At 40.2% G+C, this 20,422-nt stretch overlaps 1 protein-coding gene and 1 pseudogene across 1 annotated transcript; both read left to right on the plus strand.

Moving 5' to 3' along the window:
- Positions 1 to 272: 272 nt before the first annotated feature.
- LOC146369540 (tetraspanin-6-like) lies at positions 273 to 14,417 on the plus strand. The gene is made up of 9 exons (XM_084910662.1): positions 273 to 1,541; positions 2,433 to 2,483; positions 4,380 to 4,505; positions 4,611 to 4,685; positions 5,231 to 5,317; positions 5,658 to 5,792; positions 11,598 to 11,630; positions 11,720 to 11,803; positions 12,291 to 14,417. The coding sequence occupies exons 1-9, from the start codon at positions 1,482 to 1,484 to the stop codon at positions 12,375 to 12,377; spliced, it is 738 nt and encodes a 245-aa protein (XP_084766788.1). The 5' UTR covers positions 273 to 1,481; the 3' UTR covers positions 12,378 to 14,417.
- Positions 14,418 to 15,633: 1,216 nt separating this feature from the next.
- Positions 15,634 to 18,329, plus strand: LOC146369541 (uncharacterized; annotated as a pseudogene).
- Positions 18,330 to 20,422: the final 2,093 nt, after the last annotated feature.

Below are 20,422 nucleotides of genomic sequence, written 5' to 3' on the forward strand. Positions count from 1 at the left end.
CAATTAACAAGAGCTTATTCATGTGCTCTAATTCACTTTTTTTGTCTTTTTTTTTTTGTGTGTGTGTCTATTTTTGTCCTAGATGGCCTGACGCAGCAGGTAGGGGCAAACTCTATGTCTGAGTTTGTCTTTGCTCAAGCTGTCCAGAAATGGCTCAGATACGCTCTGGATTGTAAAAATTAAAAAGTGACGTGAAACATAGAAATCTTAATAGGAAACTTTGTCTTTTAATAAAATATTTTGCAAACGATACATGTCTATTAACCTTTTTTTTTTTTTCTCTGATACATGATGTGTGATGCTTTCTGTTTTTAGAACTGACTATTGACATGATACATTGTGAGACATTTTTTAACATATAAAGGGTGTCCAATTTGAGGAATAAGTACAATTATGTGTTTAGGTGGTTTAAATATGATGGAAACATGCAGTAGTTTAGTATTGATTAAAATACCTATGAAGAATGGTAGATTTCCAGTCATGATTTAACTGTTGTTTCAATAAAAAGCAACCGTGCGAAAGAGGTGGAAAATCAACATCATAGTTCAACAGTGTTTCAATATTAGAATCTGACATTGTTTCAATGTCAACAGTATTAGAAAATATAGCGTCGAATCAATGTCAGCTTTCAATATTGATTCAATATCAAAAACTGACGTTGTTTCAATAACAATAAAGGGTGCAAGAGTGACGTTAGGTCAACGTCACACCTCAACGTTGATTCAATGTTTCCTTGCTATCTGGGTCCCTTCTAGTGCACACCCGTGACATATACAATTATTTAATCTTAACAAAAAAATCTTGGAGACTTCCCACGTACCACCAGACGTAGGTGGTACACGTATTACAGTTTGAGAACGACTGCTATAGTAAATGTTGTGTGCTTTAACCTCTCTAGGCCAAGTGTTAAACTGATGCAAAGTCAACTGAGCAGCCACAGTGAATCAAGCGAAAAGTCCTTGCCATTTTAGATGAAGTGAAGGAGACTCAACTGGTTCATAGCAAGATGTTAAATGCCTTGCTGAAGCAGAAAAATTGATTTAGTTGCGTAATTCCTTGAAGGGGTTGTTTTACCTCTCAAAACCCAAGACGATGTTGAGGCTCTTAATGGAAGACTGGAGGACTGCAGTCTTATCTCTGCTGTATTACGTTTACTCCCCCCCCCCATTCTGTTTGCCAGTGTTCTTTATACAGTAGTCAGAAATCATTCTTTGATATGTTTTTTTCTTTCAGTTTTTGTTTTGCTTCCTGTTTTTCTTCATGTTCATTCATGAGAACTAAAGCATGTTTTTTTTCTAACTGCATGTGTTTTATGAGGTCTTACTATACATGTGAGGGTTTGTCCTCAGAGAAGCCTTTTGTGTTTCACTTCTGCGTCTTCCTGAATTCACATTCACTCTGTGTGTTCACAAACAGCAGAAAAGCTGCACATTCTTACACTCTGGGTTACAACCTCACTGCATCACCTCTAAAAATTGAAGATGGGGAAAATTAATGGATGTCTCAAGGGCATTTTTGTCTTCTTCAATGTGCTTTTTGCAGTAAGTGGAATCTTTATTTTTTTGTTTTTAGGATTTCATTTTGATGATTGATTTATTGATTTTCTTTATTATTTATGTTGAAGGAAAGAGAGAAACTAAAAGGATTTCTTTTTCACGAGTTTATTTAAAAAAAAGAAAATTGTTCACTTCATTGTAAGGTAAAGACCCAACAATAAGACATACATGCAGAAATGGAAAAACTCTTTTCAGCTTCCTCATATTTTAATCTAACTAAGAAACACTGAAGCCTTTTTGTTTTTTACCTTACTGGTGAAGCAGTGCTGCAAGACATAATGATTAAAAGACTGGGCAGTTAGAAGAAGCTGTTTTTCCATAATTTAGAACAAATAAATAAGGATTTATTTTTAATGCTTAGCATACATATTTCCTACTATGTTTTATTAAAATTACATTTACATTGCTTGTAGCAATGAGCACTCTGAGAATTTTTTTCTTCTTAAGCATATATTCTAAAGTAAAACACTGAGTGCAAAAGTATATACATATACATATATATATACACACACACATATAATATATATACACACACACACACACACACACACACACACATACATATATATATACACACACACACATATACACACACACACACACACACACACACACATATATATATATTCTGTAACAAATATATGCATGCCCAATGTTTTCTATGGTCAAACCTAACCAATGGGCAGATCGACCAAAGTTTAAACTTGAAATTCTCTGTGGTACTGTTTATCTTTTGTTTCTTTTGATTTGAAACATTTTTAAAACAAGTCCCTGATGACTTTTAAAGAATAAACGTTTCCTTGGTACATTTAGGCAACCATACAGGAACTCTGGTTTTGTTAATGCAGATGACATGATCTGAGTCTCTTTCCTCAGATAGTTGGATTTGGGCTGATTTACGGATTGCTACAGACCTCTACCTATAAGGTAAACAGCCACATTAATTTTTCAGTTTTTAATCAATACAAAGCAGATTGCTGATTATTTTAAGTGTCACTTTCTTTTAAAATGTTTCCTTTTAACATGTTTAATATATCCACATTTTATTCCCCAGCATGCTACTGACCTGTTGTTAGTTAACAAAATATGTTTCAAAATGTTCCTCCGGTTGTTCCTTTTTTCCATACTATTTTTCGAACTATTTGTCAAGCCTTTTGTCATATAAAGCAGCGGTCCCCAACCTTTTTTGCGCCACGGACCGGTTTATGCCCAACAATATTTTCATGGACCGGCCTTTAAGGTGTCGCGGATAAATACAACAAAATAAAACTAGTACCGGTACCGAAAAAAAGAAGATTTATTCATAACACACGTGAAAAGACCAAGGAAAACCGAGTAAACGATAAAAACGATAACAAAATAACGCTGAAAACCGACAAAAACCCTGAAAACTATACATTTCACACCTGAGCCTCAACTCTCGCGGCCCGGTACCAAACGACTCACGGACCGGTACCGGTCCGAGGCCCGGGTGTTGGGGACCGCTGATATAAAGCATTAAGAGAAAAAGGTAGTACACAAGCCTTGAGACGACTGTTGTGATTTGCCGCCAGTTTTGGGAAGGTTACTTTTAAAATGTATTCCACTACAGATTACAGAATACATGCGCCAAAATATATTTTGTAACGTATTCTGTTACGTTACTCAATGAGACTAACGTATTCTGAATACTTTGGATTACTTAATATATTATCATGCTTTTTACAACTACGTGAATGTACTATTGCTGTGTGATTTATTACTGTTACTGAAGGTCCACGGCTCCGAACCGTAGTAAAGGGACCTCTGGCTAATACGTCGGTTCCGTCTCGGGCTCGTAGCCGAAAAATAGCTTTACTTTGTTGTCTGGGTCAACTTTGCTTGTGAGAGACAGAGAGAGGCGTTGAAAGGCTGCTCCAATGGAACTTATTGTTTCGGAGGAAAACACCAACACAGTGTACAGTCGAGTCTTAATAGCTTACTTACAACTGGGCTCGTCAGGCACTCTTCTTGGCTGCAGTGGTTATTATTATATTTACATGCTTCCAGCTCCCGTTTTTGTTTGATGACAGCTCGTACTTTTCCACTCTACATTTTCTCCCTCCTCGCGCTCACAGACACATAACGGGAATGGCAGTCCATTCTCCCTGCAGCACGGACTACACTGCCTATGATGCTACATTCTTTAGGGCTATGCCTGTAGCATTCTGCCTATTAGCTTTACACAACAACAACAACAACAAAAAGGCGCTTTCTCACCCAGGAAACACACAGTCGCAGAGAGAGCGTCACCCTGTAACCATGGCAACCGTAATGCTGCCGCCTGGAACAACAGAACATAGCTGTCAAACAAAACCCAAACAGTCCTGACCCGTGACAATATGAAACAGGAAAATACCGCCGTGTAATCCATTTATTTTAACAAAGTAACTGTATTCTAAATACCACCTTTTTAAATGGTAACTGTAACGGAATACAGTTACTCATATTTTGTATTTTAAATACGTAACGGCGGTACATGTATTCCGTTACTCCCCAACACTGTTTGGCGCTATATAAATAAAATGAAATTGAATTGAATGAGCTGGCCTCTTCACTCAGGAATGCTACTTGCTGGGTGGTGAGTTGCAGGTTGGTCCTCGTATGGCCTGGTTCAGGTTTTGAAATGCTTCTTGTGTGACCTATGGTAGCATGGGGGGGGATGGGATAGTCAGTCTAACATGGACCGGACAGTCATGTCTAAAATGTTATTTTGGATGATTGTTTTTGATTTTTTTTTTTCATTTGAAGAACTAAATAATTTTCCAGATTAATCCATTGTTGGTGTCCTTTCCTATCATTCAGGAGGAGTTCTCATCACTTAATTTGCCAGACATGATTTGGGGTTGGTTGTTTGCCATCGGCGTCCTCGGTATTTCCTCTCTGGGAATCTTTGCTACGTGCTGTGAGTCAATCATCGGCCTCAAACTAGTATGTACAACTCCACATCAAACAAGATAACAAGCTGATGCTGTGTTAATTTTATAATTATTAGAACAATAACTGTGGATGCTCTTTGTATTGTTTTGTGTACAGTTTGCAAGCTTCATGGGGATTGGAATGATCATCATGTTTTATGGTGGCATCAATGTAGCGAGAGGAAGAAATGAGGTCATCTTGTCTTTTCTTTCTTAATTCTGCTGTTTTCTCCATTGCTGTCTGATCAGCTACATTTAGTATTTCCATCTGTTATCTTGCCGCTAGACTTAATTTTTATGTTTTGGAGATAAATTACCTTCATTGTCTTTCTGCAGTATGCTTTTTATATCTCAGTCTTAATAACTCTCCAACACACTACCAAGTGATCAGTTTACTCAACCGTCCTAGTTGGCCATGACCATGGGACTTAAGAGGTACTTTAAAAAGAAAGCAAGTAGCATTTCAGAGACTGAGGATTCAGTCAAAATATTTCAGGAAGATACAAAAAAAATCAGAAAGTGTAACTGCTGTAAGAGGAACCATTGAAGGGCCTCTTGGTTATGAGTGGACATATTATTGCTTAAGCGTCTGCTGTCTCATAATCCATAACATTATTATTGCTTCATCTTTCCCTCTGCTTTCTCTGTGCTTTTTGGCCTGCTGTGTCTGTCTGTCTTGAGGAGAATATATTCTTCATTTCTCTACCATTATACTAAAATGTTATTTTTCTTTTCCAGATAGAGACTGCCCTCCAGAGTGAACTACAAAAGGCCAACATAAGAGAAGAAGTCATTAGAAGTATGGTTGAGAAGATGCAGTCAAATGTAATGTTTTTTGCACTATTTACCCCAATAACAGTAGTCTTTCTACTGCCCCTAGTGGATTTTGTTGCAACTGTGCTTTTACAAGTAGTCAACACAGAACTTGTAAGTTACCTAAACATAACAGTAGCACTGGAAGGGCCCAGAGGTGAACAAGGACCAACCTTAAAAGGGAGATCAGCCAAGATTGGAGTCAAAAAACATTTTGATTGCACCATATATTGACTGAATTGTTTTGCAATGATATTTACATTACAGTCACTATATTGATAAAAAACAGAATAGTGGAGAATTTTGTTGAGTATTTCCTGTTGTTTAAAGTCACTCTCTTGTTTTTTAACAGTTTCATTGCTGTGGAATTAGGAGCGCCACAGACTGGGGTAATAATATCCCTGACTCCTGTGAATGCATTTCTTCAAATACTGGATATGTAATGAATGGAGGATCCGACTCACTTAGATGCAAATCCAAGCCTCAGGTTGGTTTTACAGAATAGAACTATAATGTCAAGCTGAAAAGCTCCTGTTCATAAAACAATTTCATGACTAAATGTGTTGTGATTTTGGGTGTTTTTATATGTCAAATGATCATTATAGTTATCATTGTCGCTGCTAATTTATTTTACCTTTTTTTCTTTCTTTCCTCCCTCCCTCTTTCTTGCTCACATTCCATTCATATCTTTTTTTCTCTCCCCCCCCCACAGTAATTGATAAAATCCAAAAAGAACAGTTAACCCAGTTGTCTCTGAACTCATGTGTCATTAGGCTCTTAACGTTGTGTACGCAATGCCTTTATGTGTTTCAGTGTTAACATTTTTTTGTTTATTTCTTTATCTGTGCGTTTTGTTTAATTTGCTTTCCTTCCTCCTCCCATTGTCACATCTGTTTTATTTGGGAAGATTGCACACAACAGCAATATTAAGCAGTTCCAAATTATATCTACTCTATAAACCAATCCAGTGACCACATTCAAATTCATCAGCAGTTTTCAAGACTCCTCTATTAAAAACAATAAAAGATTACTTAAATTAATGGATGACAATATAGCTATCAGTTATAGGACGTATTAACACCATAAAGTTGATGATATTACCTAAACTCAACTACTTATTCACAATGATCCCTATTTAACCCGCAGAAGCTTTTTTTTTCACTATTCTGGACACAATAATAACATCATTCTACTGGAAAAACAAAATCTCCAGAATAAAACTAAAAACATTACAAAAGTCAAAAGTCCAAGGAGTCCTAGAAGCACCAAATTTCAACTACTACTTCTTAGATAACCAACTACAATACCTTATCAAATGGATGCATTCAACCCATCACCTTCATCCAGGTCTAGACAATCTGATTATAAAGATCGATTAATCAAAGATTTACCATTTATCAGACATCACAACTGCTTAAAACCGCGGCAACAGCAAACACTGTCAGCTTGCTGGAAGATTAATAAAATAAAAAACACTATATTCTCACCTACAACTCAAACACCCATATGGAATAGCCCTTACATCACTGCAAATAAATTACCCTTATAGGCATTAAATGGAAAGAAAAAGGCATCACACATCTCCGCCACATTTTTAATCAGAATAACTTCTTAACATTTCAACAGTTCATTGACATATACAGGATTGACAGAAAATAATTTCTTTAACATAACCAACAAAAACACTCCATCAAAGCAAAATAAGTATCAATAACACTAACGTAGGACAACCATCACTAATAAACAGCATCAATAAAATTGCAAAGTCACAAAAACCACCCTTAAAACCAAATAAACTACTATCCTCTAATGATAATGCACCTCACGCTCGAATTAACAAATGGGAAAAAGACTCCATCATCCAGACAGATAATCAGTTTTGGAGTAGAGTCTGCAATAACATTTTTACCATGTCTAACAACACCAACATACAAGTAATACAATATAAAATCATACTTCACTAGCTAGGCCCACGTCCTTATTTTAGATTTGACAGCGTTTTAGTAGATATAGGTAAATGGCTTGGATGTGAATTCAGCTGCGGTTTGGGGAAGGCCTCGAACTGGACTGGTCGTGGTTCCCGGGCCTAGCAGATCCCCATGTACTAAACAGAAGTGAAGGAGTTAAAGAAGAGGGAGGGTAGGGCACGTAAACGAGAATGAACAGCTTGTAGAACTGGGGGAACATATATAGATGAGAACCGGAAGGAGTGCGTTTGGAGGCTTGGTACCTCCCCTGAAATTCCGATACTTTATCTCCAATAGGACTCAGTGAATAAGACATTTGCACACACTGCACATTCAACACCACTGATGAACACCTTCAAGCATTCTGGCTCTGTCCACCAATACAAAACTTCTGGAAAGAAATAACTACTAAAATATCCCAAATCCTTGACCACCCGTTATGCCTCTCCCTCTGTTTACTTGGCGATATGGAAGAACTAAACAAACTCCAAATAAATCAAAACACCTCTGCTTGTGGTCCTGATTATTGCCAAGATACTGCTCAACTGGAAAAACAGGAAAAACTTCTCTTTTGGCTCTCGGACGAGGCGGACGCACTTTTTCTCCTCTCCTCTCCCTTATCTTCCCTACTTATGTCCTTGTCTAGTCTCGTGTTTTTTGTATTACTTTCCCTGGAACACACTCTCACAGTCTGTTTCTAAAACCTAAAGAGAATTATGGATTTGATCAACTGGTCTCTGAATGCTATTGACACCCTTTTCTCAATGAGAAGTCTGGGCTCGGGAAAGCCCGAGTGCCCTGGAGGTACTTTCCCTGCCGGATACACGATGGACGGATTGAGAGACCAGTGTCGGAGTGTTTAAGAACAGCTTTGAAATTCTCATGAGTTGTTGCAAAAGAAAAATTACCATCATAATCCGGCAACCCCTTCGGCGCCAGCTGTGGGCTCAAGGCTGGAGCTGAACAAAACACCCTGATAACGACTGTGTTGAGTCTGTTCTTTCCCATTCCATGCAAGGCCACCTGGGTTGGCTGGAAGACTGTTTACTTAGCCTGGCAGGGCGAAGGACACTGTCTCAGCTGAACTATGGACATGCAAACACATACATATACTGATACTGATAAGCACTCACTGATGCATCACCCTCCCTACCCCGGATCCAACACCACCTCCAACGCTTACCTCCCCTCTGATGTGGACATCGGGTCAGCTGGAGGCGCAGTCGAAGATTGCAGCGGTCCCAGATCAGATGTACACACTGGAACACTTTCCCATGTTGCTTGTCTGTGTTTATTGTGCTATGGTGTGTTGATATCTGTGCGTTCCTGTATTATCCTTTTGTGTTACACATTTCGATGTTTTTTTTTTTTTTTTTCCTTCGCTACCTAGCCTGACCTGTCTCCCCAATGTGATGTTTGTGTATTGTATGTACGGTCGGCAAGGTCTGTCATCTCGGTTGTGGGCAAAAGACCTGCAACTGACAAATAAAGGCTATCTCTCAAAAAGATCACCACATTACAATGGGTAGGCCTCCTCACACAAGTAGGCTAAACAGAGAGGCCCAGACCCTCCCTCTAAGGGAGATCTCTAAGGGAGAGGCCAGCCACCCTTCGAATTAAGCTCATTTCCACAATTTCGTTCTTTTGGTCACTACCAAAAGTGACCAAAAGAACTCGTGACCCTGAGGGTAGGGACATAGATCGACCGATTAATTGAGAGCTTCACTTTTATGCTCAGCTCTCTCTTCATCATGACGGGCCGGTACCACTGCAGCCGCACCACCAATCCGTCTGTCGATCTCCGTCTCCCTTCTCCCATCACTCGTGAACAAGACCCCGAAATACTTAAACTCCTCCACTTGGGGCAGAAACTCGTCCCCGACCCGGAGTGGGCACTCCACCCTTTTCCGGCTGAGAACTATGGCCTCAGATTTGGAGATGCTAATCCTCATTCCTGCTGCTTCACACTCGGCTGCGAACTGTTCCAGTGTGAGCTGGAGGCCATCACCCGATGATGCCAACAAAACCACATCATCCGTGAAAAGCAGGAATGAGATTCTGAGGCCACCTAAGTGAAAGCCCTCCGGCACTTGGCTGCGCCTATAAATCCTGTCCATAAAAGTTATGAACAGAATCGGTGACAAAGGGCAGCCTTGGCGGAGCCCATCACCCACGAGGAACGAGTCCCCCTTATTGCCGGCTATGCGAACCAAGCTCTTGCAACGGTTGTATAGGGATCGAATGGGCCGTAGCAATGGGCCAGACACCCCATACTCCTGCAGCACCTCCATAGGACACCCTGAAGGACATGGTCGAATGCCTTCTCCAAGTCCACAAAACACATGTAGACTGGTTGTGCAAATTCCCATGCACTCTCAAGTATCCTTGAGAGGATAAAGAGCTGATCCAGTGTCCCGCGACCAGGACGAAAACCACATTGTTCATCCTGTATCCGAGGTTCGACTACCGGACGGAGTCTCCTTTCCAGCACCCTGTCATAGACTTTCCCAGGGAGGCTGAGGAGTGTGATCCCCCTGTAGTTGGAACACACCCTCCGGTCCCCCTTCTTAAAAATGGGGACCACCACCCTAGTCTGCCAGTCCAGGGGTACTGCCCCTGATCTCCATGCAACATTGCAGAGGCGTGTCAGCCAGGACAGCCCTACAACATTCAGAACCGTCAGGAACTCAGGGCGGACCTCATCCACGCCAGGGGCTCTGCCACCAAGGAGTTGTTTAACTGCCTCAGTGACCTCACCCCCGGAAATTGGCGGGTCATCCCCCTCAGCCCCAGACTCTGCTTCCTTCATGGAAGACGTGCCAGTGCGATTAAGGAGGTCCTTGAAGTATTCCTGCAATGGAGGTGCTGAACATGGTCCATTCGGACCCATTGTCCCCAGTCTCCCTTGGAATGCTATCGAAGCTCTGCCGAAGGTGTGCGTTGAAGATCTCACGGACTGGGGCCTCTGCTAGGTGTTCCCAGCACACCCTCACTATATGTTTAGGCACGCCAGGTCTGTCCAGCGTCCTCCCCTGCTACCTGATCCAATTCACCACCAGGTGGTGATCAGCTGACAGCTCAGCCCCTCTCTTTACCCGAGTGTCCAGAACATATGGCTGCAGGTTTGGTGCTACGACTACAAAATCAATCATTGACCTGCGGCCTAGAGTGTCCTGGTGCCACGTGCACTTTTGGACACTCTTATGTTCAAACATAGTGTTCGTTATGGCCAAACTTTGGTTTGCAAGAAGTCCAATAACAAAACACCACTCGGGTTCAGATCAGGGAGGCCGGTCCTCCCAATCACGCCCCTCCAGGTCAAACTGTCGTTACCCATGTGAGCATTGACGTCTGCCAGTAGGACACCTTCGAGCATCCCACAGGGACTCTAAAAAGGCTAGATACTCTGAGCTGCCACTTGGCGCATAAGCGCAGATGACAGTCAGGACCCGTTCCCTGACCCAAAGGTGCAGGGAACAAACCCTGTCACTCACTGGCAAGAACCCCAATGTACAGGCAGCAAGCCGAGGAGATATTAGAATACCCGCCCCAGCCCACCGCCTCTCACCAGGGGCAACTCCAGACTAAGACAGATTCCAGCGCCTCTCCAGGAGATTGGTTCCAGAGCCCGAGCCATGCGTTGAGGTGAGCCCGACGCATGGCTAGTACCTCTCAGCCTCACGCACTAACTCAGGCTCCTTCCCCAGAGAGGTGACATTCCATGTCCCAATTGCCAGTCTTGGTTGCCGGGGATCAGTCAGCCAGGACCTCTGCTCCTGGCCGCCGCACAGCGCACAATGCACCTGACCCCTATGCCGCTTCCTGAGGGTGGTTGGCCTGCAGGAGGATGGGCCAATGTTCCCTTTTCGGGCTGTGCCCTGCCGGGCCGCTCACCCTCAGGCACCCTCCCCGGGCCTGGCGCCAGGGCGGGGCCCCAGTAACCTTATCCTGGGCAGGGTAAACTGTTCCCTCGGTGATATTCTCATAAGGGTCTTCTGAATCACTCTTTGTCTGGTCCCTCACCCAGGACCAATTTGCCATGGGAGACCCTACCAGGGGGTAAAAGCCCCCAAACAACATAGGCCCTTGGATCTCTGGGACACACAAACCCCTCCACCACAATAAGGTAGTGATTCGTGGAGGGGTATATTATATTATATTATATGAACAAGAATTGGAATTGAAGGAGATTTGCATTGATGGGGGGTTGAACATGAGTATCTAACAAAGAGGCTGGTGAGTGTAATCTCACCAGAATAAAACAACCTAAAACAGAAATAGACTGTTTCTATTTACATCCACATTTTGCTCTTGTGTTCTTGCAGGGAACCAGTGGCCCAGTTGAAATCTATGAACAGGTATTCAATCATCTGACCTACCAGCCAATCAAAACACTGTACACTGTACTGCTGGTCAGATAATTACCATTTTCTCTTCTCTTCTGCAGCCCTGCTATGACATTATCCTTGAACTTTTGAACCTTTTCTTTAACATCATGTTTGGCTTCTTCTTTGGATTTGCTGTTATAGCAGTAAGCTCTATCGTTTTTTTATTTTATTGCCATGGTTACCTCTGTGTGTCACTGACTCTGTTGTTCTTTAAGATTTTGTCAAAATCACCATTGACTCCGTTAACCTGTACATTCAATAACTGTTCAACAGTGAAAAATCCTTTTAACATAGTACTTGACTCTGGTCAATGGACTGCTAATCAAACAAAATATGGAATTTGAAGATGTTATTCTGATCTATGCATTACACTCTTTATTGTCCACTTTTTTGGCCACTTTGTTGCAAACTTGATAAGCCAAAATGTTTACATTTCAAATGGTTTTTCTTTTTAATTTAATCTACAATATTCATTTATCTTATGTAGCTTATTAGCCTCCTGATTTCAACTTTAACTAGCATGAAGCTGGAAATTCCTCTTCAGCTTTAGAGTAAAAGCCAGTCATTGCAGTGTTGGAGCAGTACATACAAACAATACATTTTGATCATTCTTCTTCTCTGTCTTTATAGCTGCTGGGCCTGCTCATTACCATCTGCATGATTAATCAGGTCAAAAGTGACGACAGTAGAGGATCCATGTACTTGAGGAAATATTAAAGGGAGCCACCACACCACATGTCCTCTGGCCTTTGGGTTATGGTGTATCAACAGGAGTCGTGATCAGGATGTGACCTCGTTTTTATTTCACTGTGTTTTACTCACAAAAAAAAGAGAGAGTGAGAAAAGAAACAATAGTAATATGTGCTTTGTAAGTAATTTCTTTCTTTTCCTTCCAGTTTTTTAATGTACCAAGCATAGCTTTAAAAGCAAAAATTTATTTTCTGAAAAGCTTTGTAACTTTTTTGTTATTTGATGATTTTCAGTGTTTAGTCATCTTAAATTATAGTAAAGAAATTAGATCTCAAAATCGGACTCTCTGTCTCTCGATTTCTTATAAGTACTAGTGAAAAGTTTGGACACATCTTCTCATTTAATGGCTTTTCTTTTTTTTCATAACTATTTACATTGTAGATTCTCACTGAAGGCATCTGAACTATGAATGAACACATATGGAATTATGTAGTAAACAAAAAGGTGTAACATAACTCAAAACATGTTTTATATTTTAGATTCTTCAAAGTAGCCACCCTGTGCTGTGATTACTGCTTTGCATTCTCTCAATGAGCTTCATGAGGTAGTCACCCGAAATGGTTTTCCAACAGTTTTGAAGGATTTCCCAGAGATGATGAGCACTTGTTGGCCCTTTTGCCTTCAGTCTGTGGTCCATCTCATCCCAAGCCATCTTGACTGGGTATAGGTCAGGTAACTGAAGGCCAGGCAATCTGGCACAGCACTTCATCACTGTCCTTCTTGGTAGTTAGTTTAACATTCTCTAGTCCCAGCACCTCATCCTTCAAGAAAAAGGTCACTAAAATATGTCCATTCCACGGTAGTCATTGTCCTGTTAAAAACTAAATGATGGTCCAACTAAACACAAACCAGATGGGGTGGCATGACGCTGCAGGATGCTGTGGTAGCCTTGCTGGTTCAGCGTGCCTTCAGTTTTGAATAAATCCCCAACAGTGTCACCAGCACAGCACCCCCACACTGTCACACCTTCTCCTCCACTACACAACTGATTGTCCAAACACCATTAAGGAAGCCAGAAAATCCCCAAATGAACCCTGACAAGGCATACCTGTCAAAACCATTTCAGGTGAATACATCATTAAGCTCACTGAAAGAAGGCCAAGGGTTTGCAGCACTGTCAACAAAGCAAAGGCTGGCTACTGAGGAATCTAAAAATAATACATAGTTAGAGTTATTTATAATTTTTTTTCTTTGCTACATAATTCCACATATTTTTCTTCATATATTCCCATATGGAAAAGAAATAGTAAAAACTTACATGATTTACTCATGAAAGTGGCCACTTTCTCATTACTTTCATATATTGTTTTAGTAAGTATCCAAAACATACAAGTTTCATTATATAATTCTTCAAGGGATCTTATATCTGTTTTCACTCTTGTATGCTTTTCATACAAGTTTCACACAAGACAGATACAAACTTTATAAGATTTATATATATCTTTTCCATATGGGTTTGATGTCTTCAGTTTGTATCTACAATGTAGAAAGTAGTAAAGATGAAAAAAAAAAACATTAAATGAGAAGATGTCTGTGAAGGTTCTCAGTCATCCAGGTCATCGTAGTCAAAGGAGCTTGCAAAGAAAAGCGTCTGGATCTTAAAGAAGTCCAGACGCTTTTCTTTGCAAGCTCCTTTGACCATTAAATGAGAAGGCGTGTCCCAACTTCTGACTTTGTGTGTGTGTTTGTGCATGTATGTATGCAGAGAGACAGATATCTCTTTTAAAGCATGTTGTGAAATCTGTACTCATTCCAAATTAAACTGCAGAAATTGAAAACCCACAATGTATTTCTAATGTATTTCTGAACTTCTGGCAATAATTAGTTTGGCCCTGGAATGTAGTGATGGGATTTCCGGCTCTTTTTAGAGAACCGGCTCTTTCAGCTCGGCTCACTAAAAAGAGCCGGCTCTTTCGGCTCTGAACCGGCTCTTCAGGTTGTTTTGTTGCTTTAATTAATTTATTATTAACAATAATATAAAATTATGCACAAAAGGAATTACTAATGTAAAAAAAAAAAAGGTGGTTTTATTTATATATGTTTATATATAAATATATGCGGTGGCCCATAGAGACAAAACACGTACAAACTCCAAAACACATTTCTGGCATTAACTGAACTTTCAAAACACAGCTACCTAAATCACTTAAAGTACACAATTGAAAGCATATGTGTATGGTTTGTGTATTTATACACAAGCACTCATATATATTCAAATAATTAAAAAAAAAAAGTTAATTTACCTGTTACTACCACACACCAAATCCAGTTGTTGGTACTTCCTGGCTTGTGTAGCCACTAGGTAACAAAAGCTCAACACTGCACCTAGCATCCTGGAGCACTTCTGTTGTCTTTTGTACGTGTTTTGGAGTTTTTACGTGCTTCTGAGTTCGTACGTGTTTTGAAGTTTGTACATTCTTTGTCTGTAGGGGCCACCATAAATATACTTTTATGTATTCACTCCACATAAAATGTAATAAATAAATCATATAATAAAAAAAAAACAACTATTCACATTTCAACTGTTAACTATTTAAATTTTCAGCTTTTTCCTTTTAAACAAATTTAAAGTGAAACAACACAAAACACTGCAAACCACAACACAAATATAAATTAAAATATGAAAACAAAAAGAACATGCATGTTCTCTGTCATATGAGCCTGCATGAATAAACTTTCTGAATCCTTTATCATCTGCAACTGAAAATAGTTGTGGATCATTACTGTACCTTCCTAATGTGACAATGTTGTCTCTTCTTGTTGTCCCTGGCTCTCTTTCTCTCTCTTTCCCTCCGGCTCTGTTCCTGTGCTACTGCGAGTGTAACTACCGCCCCTTCCCCCTCTTCCCAGCGCAAAGCACAAGGCTCGCATGCAGAGTGAAGCAGACAAAAAGTGCGAGAGAGAGGGTGAGAGACAGGAAAAAACAAAAAACAAAACCACGGCTCGCGATAAGGAGCCGGCTCGCGTCGTTCACGTCAAGGATCTGGCTCTAAGAGCCGTTTGCAGTCGCAGCCAAAACTGGAATGACAGAAGCAAATACATAATCACGAAAACAACATCCCATCCCTCCAGATGGAATACAGTGTGGGAGGAGGGTCACGTGGTTCAAAACATGGTTGCTGAAAAAACAAACAGCTGACGACTGAAGTAGACAGGAGGTCCACAACAATAGAAGCTGAGAGAAAGGTTGAGAAAGTCATGATAAATGGGTTTTTAGGGCCAAATGTCTGGACTGAAGGGTAAAGGTTGACCGACTGACAGTAGGATGGGTTTGTCCTAATGTTTTAGATGTGGCATCTGTAGCTTGAATTACAAGGTGGTTGCAGAAATAACAGCCCACTAGTTCTTTGGAGAGGTTTTTGTTTGCCATGACACCAAAGTACCTTTTTCATTCAGGCTTATGCAGTAACCTGTAGTACTCCTCCTGTCAGTCACATCTGCAGCCCAATCTGAGTCACTGACCTTGTACTCTCAAATCTTTGTCACTTTTCCTGTAGCACAATGTCTTGTCTTTTCAATGTTTCAAATACCTCAGAACATGTTTCACAGTAGTCCAATGTTCCAAAGTTGGTTCCTTGAAGTGCTGTGATAGCTTACTCACAACAAAACTCAAATCTGGTCGTGTGCAAGAGGACAAGTAAATGAGGCTACCTACTGCCTCTCCGTACATTCTGACATTGTTCTACAGCATCATCATCGTAGTTCAACTTTTATTCAAGAGTTGATCTTGGTTTACAGTCCTGCATTTGAAATCTTTCCAGAATGTTTTCTGCATATCTATCTTGTGACATTTCTATACAATCTTTGGTTTGCTCAAAATCAATACCAAGAAAATTTTTGAGTTTCCCCATATCTTTCATTTTGAACGTTGCAGTTAGCATTCCTTTCACATTCCAGTTTTCAAAACTGTGAAGGGAAGTGATCATGATCACTTTGTCTTTTCTTGTTTTCCTTGTGTAAACACAATGATCTACAGGACTCTGCATGAAACCGTTCTCTGTCAAATAGTCATGTAATGTCCTGTTCCAGTTTTGGCCCGACTGTTTAAGCCCATAAAGTGACTTTTCCAGCTTATAGGCCAGTTTCTCATCTGTTTTTTCTTTTACTTCATAGCCTTCCGGCTGCTCAACGTAAACTTCAAAGTCTATTGGTGCATGCAAGTATGCAGTTTTTACATCCATCTGGTGCAAAATCAGGTTTTCTTGTATTGAACACTGCATCAACACTGTTATGCTTGTCAGGTTAGCAGTTGGACAAAATGTTTCGTCATAGTCTATTCCAAAACACCGGTTGTAACCTTTAGCTAAGTACTGTGCTTTATATGTTTGTGATCCATCACCACTGTTTCTCTTCACATACACCCATCTGCCCCCCCTCCCCCCACTGCTTTCTTTAAGCTAGTTAGGGTAAAGGTGTTGTACTCTTTTAAGGATTGCATTTCCTCATCCATGGCTGATTTCCACTCTTCAGAGTTGGGTGACTTTACAGCTTCACTGAACGTCATGGGTGAGTTACATATCAGTCTGTAACAGTAGTCTATGTTGCTCAACACTTGATCATCAATGTTTTCTCCTGACTGATATTCGTTTAGATAATCTGGTTTGTTCTAGAAGGATACCAGCTCTACTATCCAGAGTTGGAACCAGGAAGCAGAGTTGCAGTCTTACATGCCTCTCTGTATCTTCTCTCCTCCTGCTACCCCCCCCCAAAAAAACATCTCCATTGAGACTAAAAACTAAACTAAACAAACTAAAAACCATCAATAAAAAACTTAAACATAAAACATCACAAAGAAAGAACAATACAGTATCCACATCTGAACCAAAGAGTAAAACGGTGAAATGTGGGTTATTAAATATTAGATCTCTCTCTTCCAGGTCTCTGTTAGTACATAACTTAATAATTGATCAACAAATTGATTTACTCTGCCTTACAGAAACCTGGTTGCAGCAGGATGATTATGTTAGTTTAAATGAATCAACACCACCGAGTCATTCTAACTACCAGTAATCTCGAAGCACAGGCCGAGGGGGCGGTGTGGCAGCAATTTTTCACACCAGCCTATTAATTAATGAAAGACCAAGACAGACTTTTAATTCATTTGAAAGCCTGATGCTTAGCCTTGTCCACCCCAGCTGTAAAACTCAGAAACCAGTCTTACTTGTTATCATCTATCGTCTACCTGGGCCTTACACAGAGTTTTTTTTCATCTGATTTAGTGCTCAGCTCAGATAAAATAATTATTGTGGGTGATTTTCACATTCATGTAGATGCAAAAAATGACAACCTCAACTTGGCATTTAATCTGTTATTAGACTCAATTGGCTTCTCTCAAAATGTAAAAGAACCCACCCACCACTTTAATCACACTCTAGATCTTGTATTAACATATGGCATATAAACTGAACATTTAACAGTGTTTCCTGAAAACCCTCTCCTGTTTGGTCATTTAGACTGGTCTTAGTTTAAGAATATAATCCACCCACTGTTATCATCTTCAATGCCCTGTACCAACATAGAGCAGAGCAGCTACCTGAAGGCTACTCCAACAGAAGTCGATTATCTTGTTAATAATTTTGCCTCCTCACTACGTACGACTCTGGATACTGTAGCTCCGGTGAAAACTAAGGCCTCAAATCAGAAGTATCTGACTCTGTGGTATAATTCTCAAACACGTAGCCTAAAGCAGATTACTCGTAAGCTGGAGAGGAAATGGCGTGTCACAAATTTAGAAGATCATCATTAAGCCTGGAGAAATAGTTTGTTGCTTTATAAGAAAGCCCTCCGCAAAGCCAGAACATCTTACTATTCGTCACCTCTCTGCATTGAACTATACCTGTTATTAATCTCTGTCTCTCTTAAATATGTTTTTAATACTACAGTGCCTCATCACTCATGACTTGAGGAATATTGTGAAAAATGTATCAGCATTAGTGATGTTTACTGGGATATAATGAGGTCTTCTCAATTTATCAGTTTTTATAGTGGTTCCGAAAAATATTTTTCTAGTCTGATGCATAGTGCATCTCATTTTGTTAATGCATAGTGTTATTGTAGCTTATCCGATTTAGGCTTGGGGGGTGTGGGCATTTCTTTAAGTTGCATTTTTCCAAGTTATGGAAAATAAAGTGCCACTTTATTTATGCTTCTACTGAGCATGCCCCGTTCCCAGAGACAATGATCGCCTTTAAACCACATTACCAATGTCTGCAGTTGTTATGATGAAGACTGATGAAGGTGAGAAGTGGGAACGTGTCAGTGAAATAAGTGGACGTGTGGGCAAAATTGGCAAAATGATAACACTTTTGTTTTACCCACATTCACTGATGATGATTTCACTTTACTAAGCTGTGTGCTGTCCTGTTGTTGATTTTGGACCCCCCCACACACACTTGCTTCTATAATAATTATTATAACATTAATTTTTTTAAAGCATATTGATATGAACAGCAGGATTCACTCTAAACATGGCTGAACAGGATGGCTGCCACGACACTGATGTGATGGACTACAAATTTGGAGTGGCACGATGATTTCCCAGTGTCTGTACTGAATAATAATACTTCAAGTGCTTGATGATTTGGTGGGCTACATCTGTGTGATTAAGAGGCTGAAATAATGTTGTGCATGTTTCTCATCTCATCTGCTTTGCTAATAATAGTTCTTTAACTTCTTTATTGACTGGGCCTTTGCCTCGGGTTTGATAATTAAAGGCTCTGCCCTAAAACAGGTGGATTAGAATAAAATCTTTAATTATTTACTCTGATTTATTCTTAGGCACTACAATACGTCATCCAACTAATGAAGTTGAGGTTTGGAAACGTGAAAAGGGCTCATTACATTTGCAAAGAGCACCCATGCACTGTTTCTGTTTAACAATGCTGCGAAGACTGATCCTGAGGAGTGACCTCGTCAACATGGGAATCAGAAACAAGTGGAGCTTTGGTGCAGGTGTGCTCAATCAAGGGCGGGGACCTGCGATGAGTCCCGCCTAGGACCTTGGAGACACACAAACAAACACAGGGAGAGAGCAAAGGATACAGGGGAACCCAAGCAATTTACTTATTGTCAGGAAAAAAAAAGGTTGTTGACAAAGAATGGTGAAAATTAGTGATGGCCCGCTTGAAGCTGACGCTTCGGTGCGTGTGTCAAAAAAAATCAACACACTGCTTCAGAAGCACTGTGTCGAAGCTTGATTCGTTTGGCCAGAGTCACGTGATCAGTGACGTCCGAAGCTTCATTTAGAGCCTAACCGCTTCGGTGTCTGATTCAATTGTTTATAAGGAAGTGAATCATTCGCGGGATTTGTGGTGTTTCGATGGTGACAGATAGCGAACCACTGATCATTCCACTGAGAGATTTGGAGCCAGCGAGGAATAGAGGAGGTTCTGTTGTGTGGGAGTATTTTGAGTTGATTTTGGTCAGTCGGGTGGGTTTTACAGCTTTGTGTTCTGGTTGTTTGCTTTTGTTTTGTGCGTGTTTATTTTATCTTATAATGGGAAAAAACTTAAAATGTCAAAAAATCTCCTTTCATAATATAAATATCATTAAATAACTTTAGAAAACTTTTGACTTCCACTTGACTCTTTACATGTAATGTTTTAAAAATATATATTTTATTGTTTAATTAATCTGAAAATGTTAGTCTGCCAAATGTGCAGCAATTTAATCTATTTATTCTCTTTAGCTGATAGTTTGTAGGGCCCAGGTAGACTGTATAACTGCATCTCTACCAGTTTCTCTGCACTCCAGCCTCTTCTGTGCCATGTGAAGGGATTTTCCTTAAGGCAGGAGAAATGATCTCCACGGAAAAGAACAGGTTCGGCCATCGCACACTAGAACAAATTCTCTTCTTAAATGAAAATGAAAAAGGGTTACCTTAAATGCATCATGTTTTTAATTTGCAAGTTCATAAGCATTTTCCCTTTCCATTTCACAATCAATTCTACCCCCAGGTCAAAAATATGTCTGGGAAAATTTCCCTAATATAATATTATTTATAAATATACCCA

This window comes from Perissodus microlepis, chromosome 17 (genome assembly GCF_051167445.1).
Source record: "Perissodus microlepis isolate ML-2025 ecotype Zambia chromosome 17, ASM5116744v1, whole genome shotgun sequence".
NCBI lineage: Eukaryota > Metazoa > Chordata > Actinopteri > Cichliformes > Cichlidae > Perissodus > Perissodus microlepis.

What these genes read in the sequence shown, in the direction of transcription:
- LOC146369540 (XM_084910662.1), top strand. Translation starts at nt 1,482, where the DNA reads ATGGGGAAAATTAATGGATGTCTCAAGGGCATTTTTGTCTTCTTCAAT. An exon ending in GATGCAAATCCAAGCCTCAG is followed by an intron (nt 5,793 to 11,597) that starts GTTGGTTTTACA and finishes GTGTTCTTGCAG; the next exon opens with GGAACCAGTGGCCCAGTTGA. An exon ending in TTGGATTTGCTGTTATAGCA is followed by an intron (nt 11,804 to 12,290) that starts GTAAGCTCTATC and finishes CTGTCTTTATAG; the next exon opens with CTGCTGGGCCTGCTCATTAC.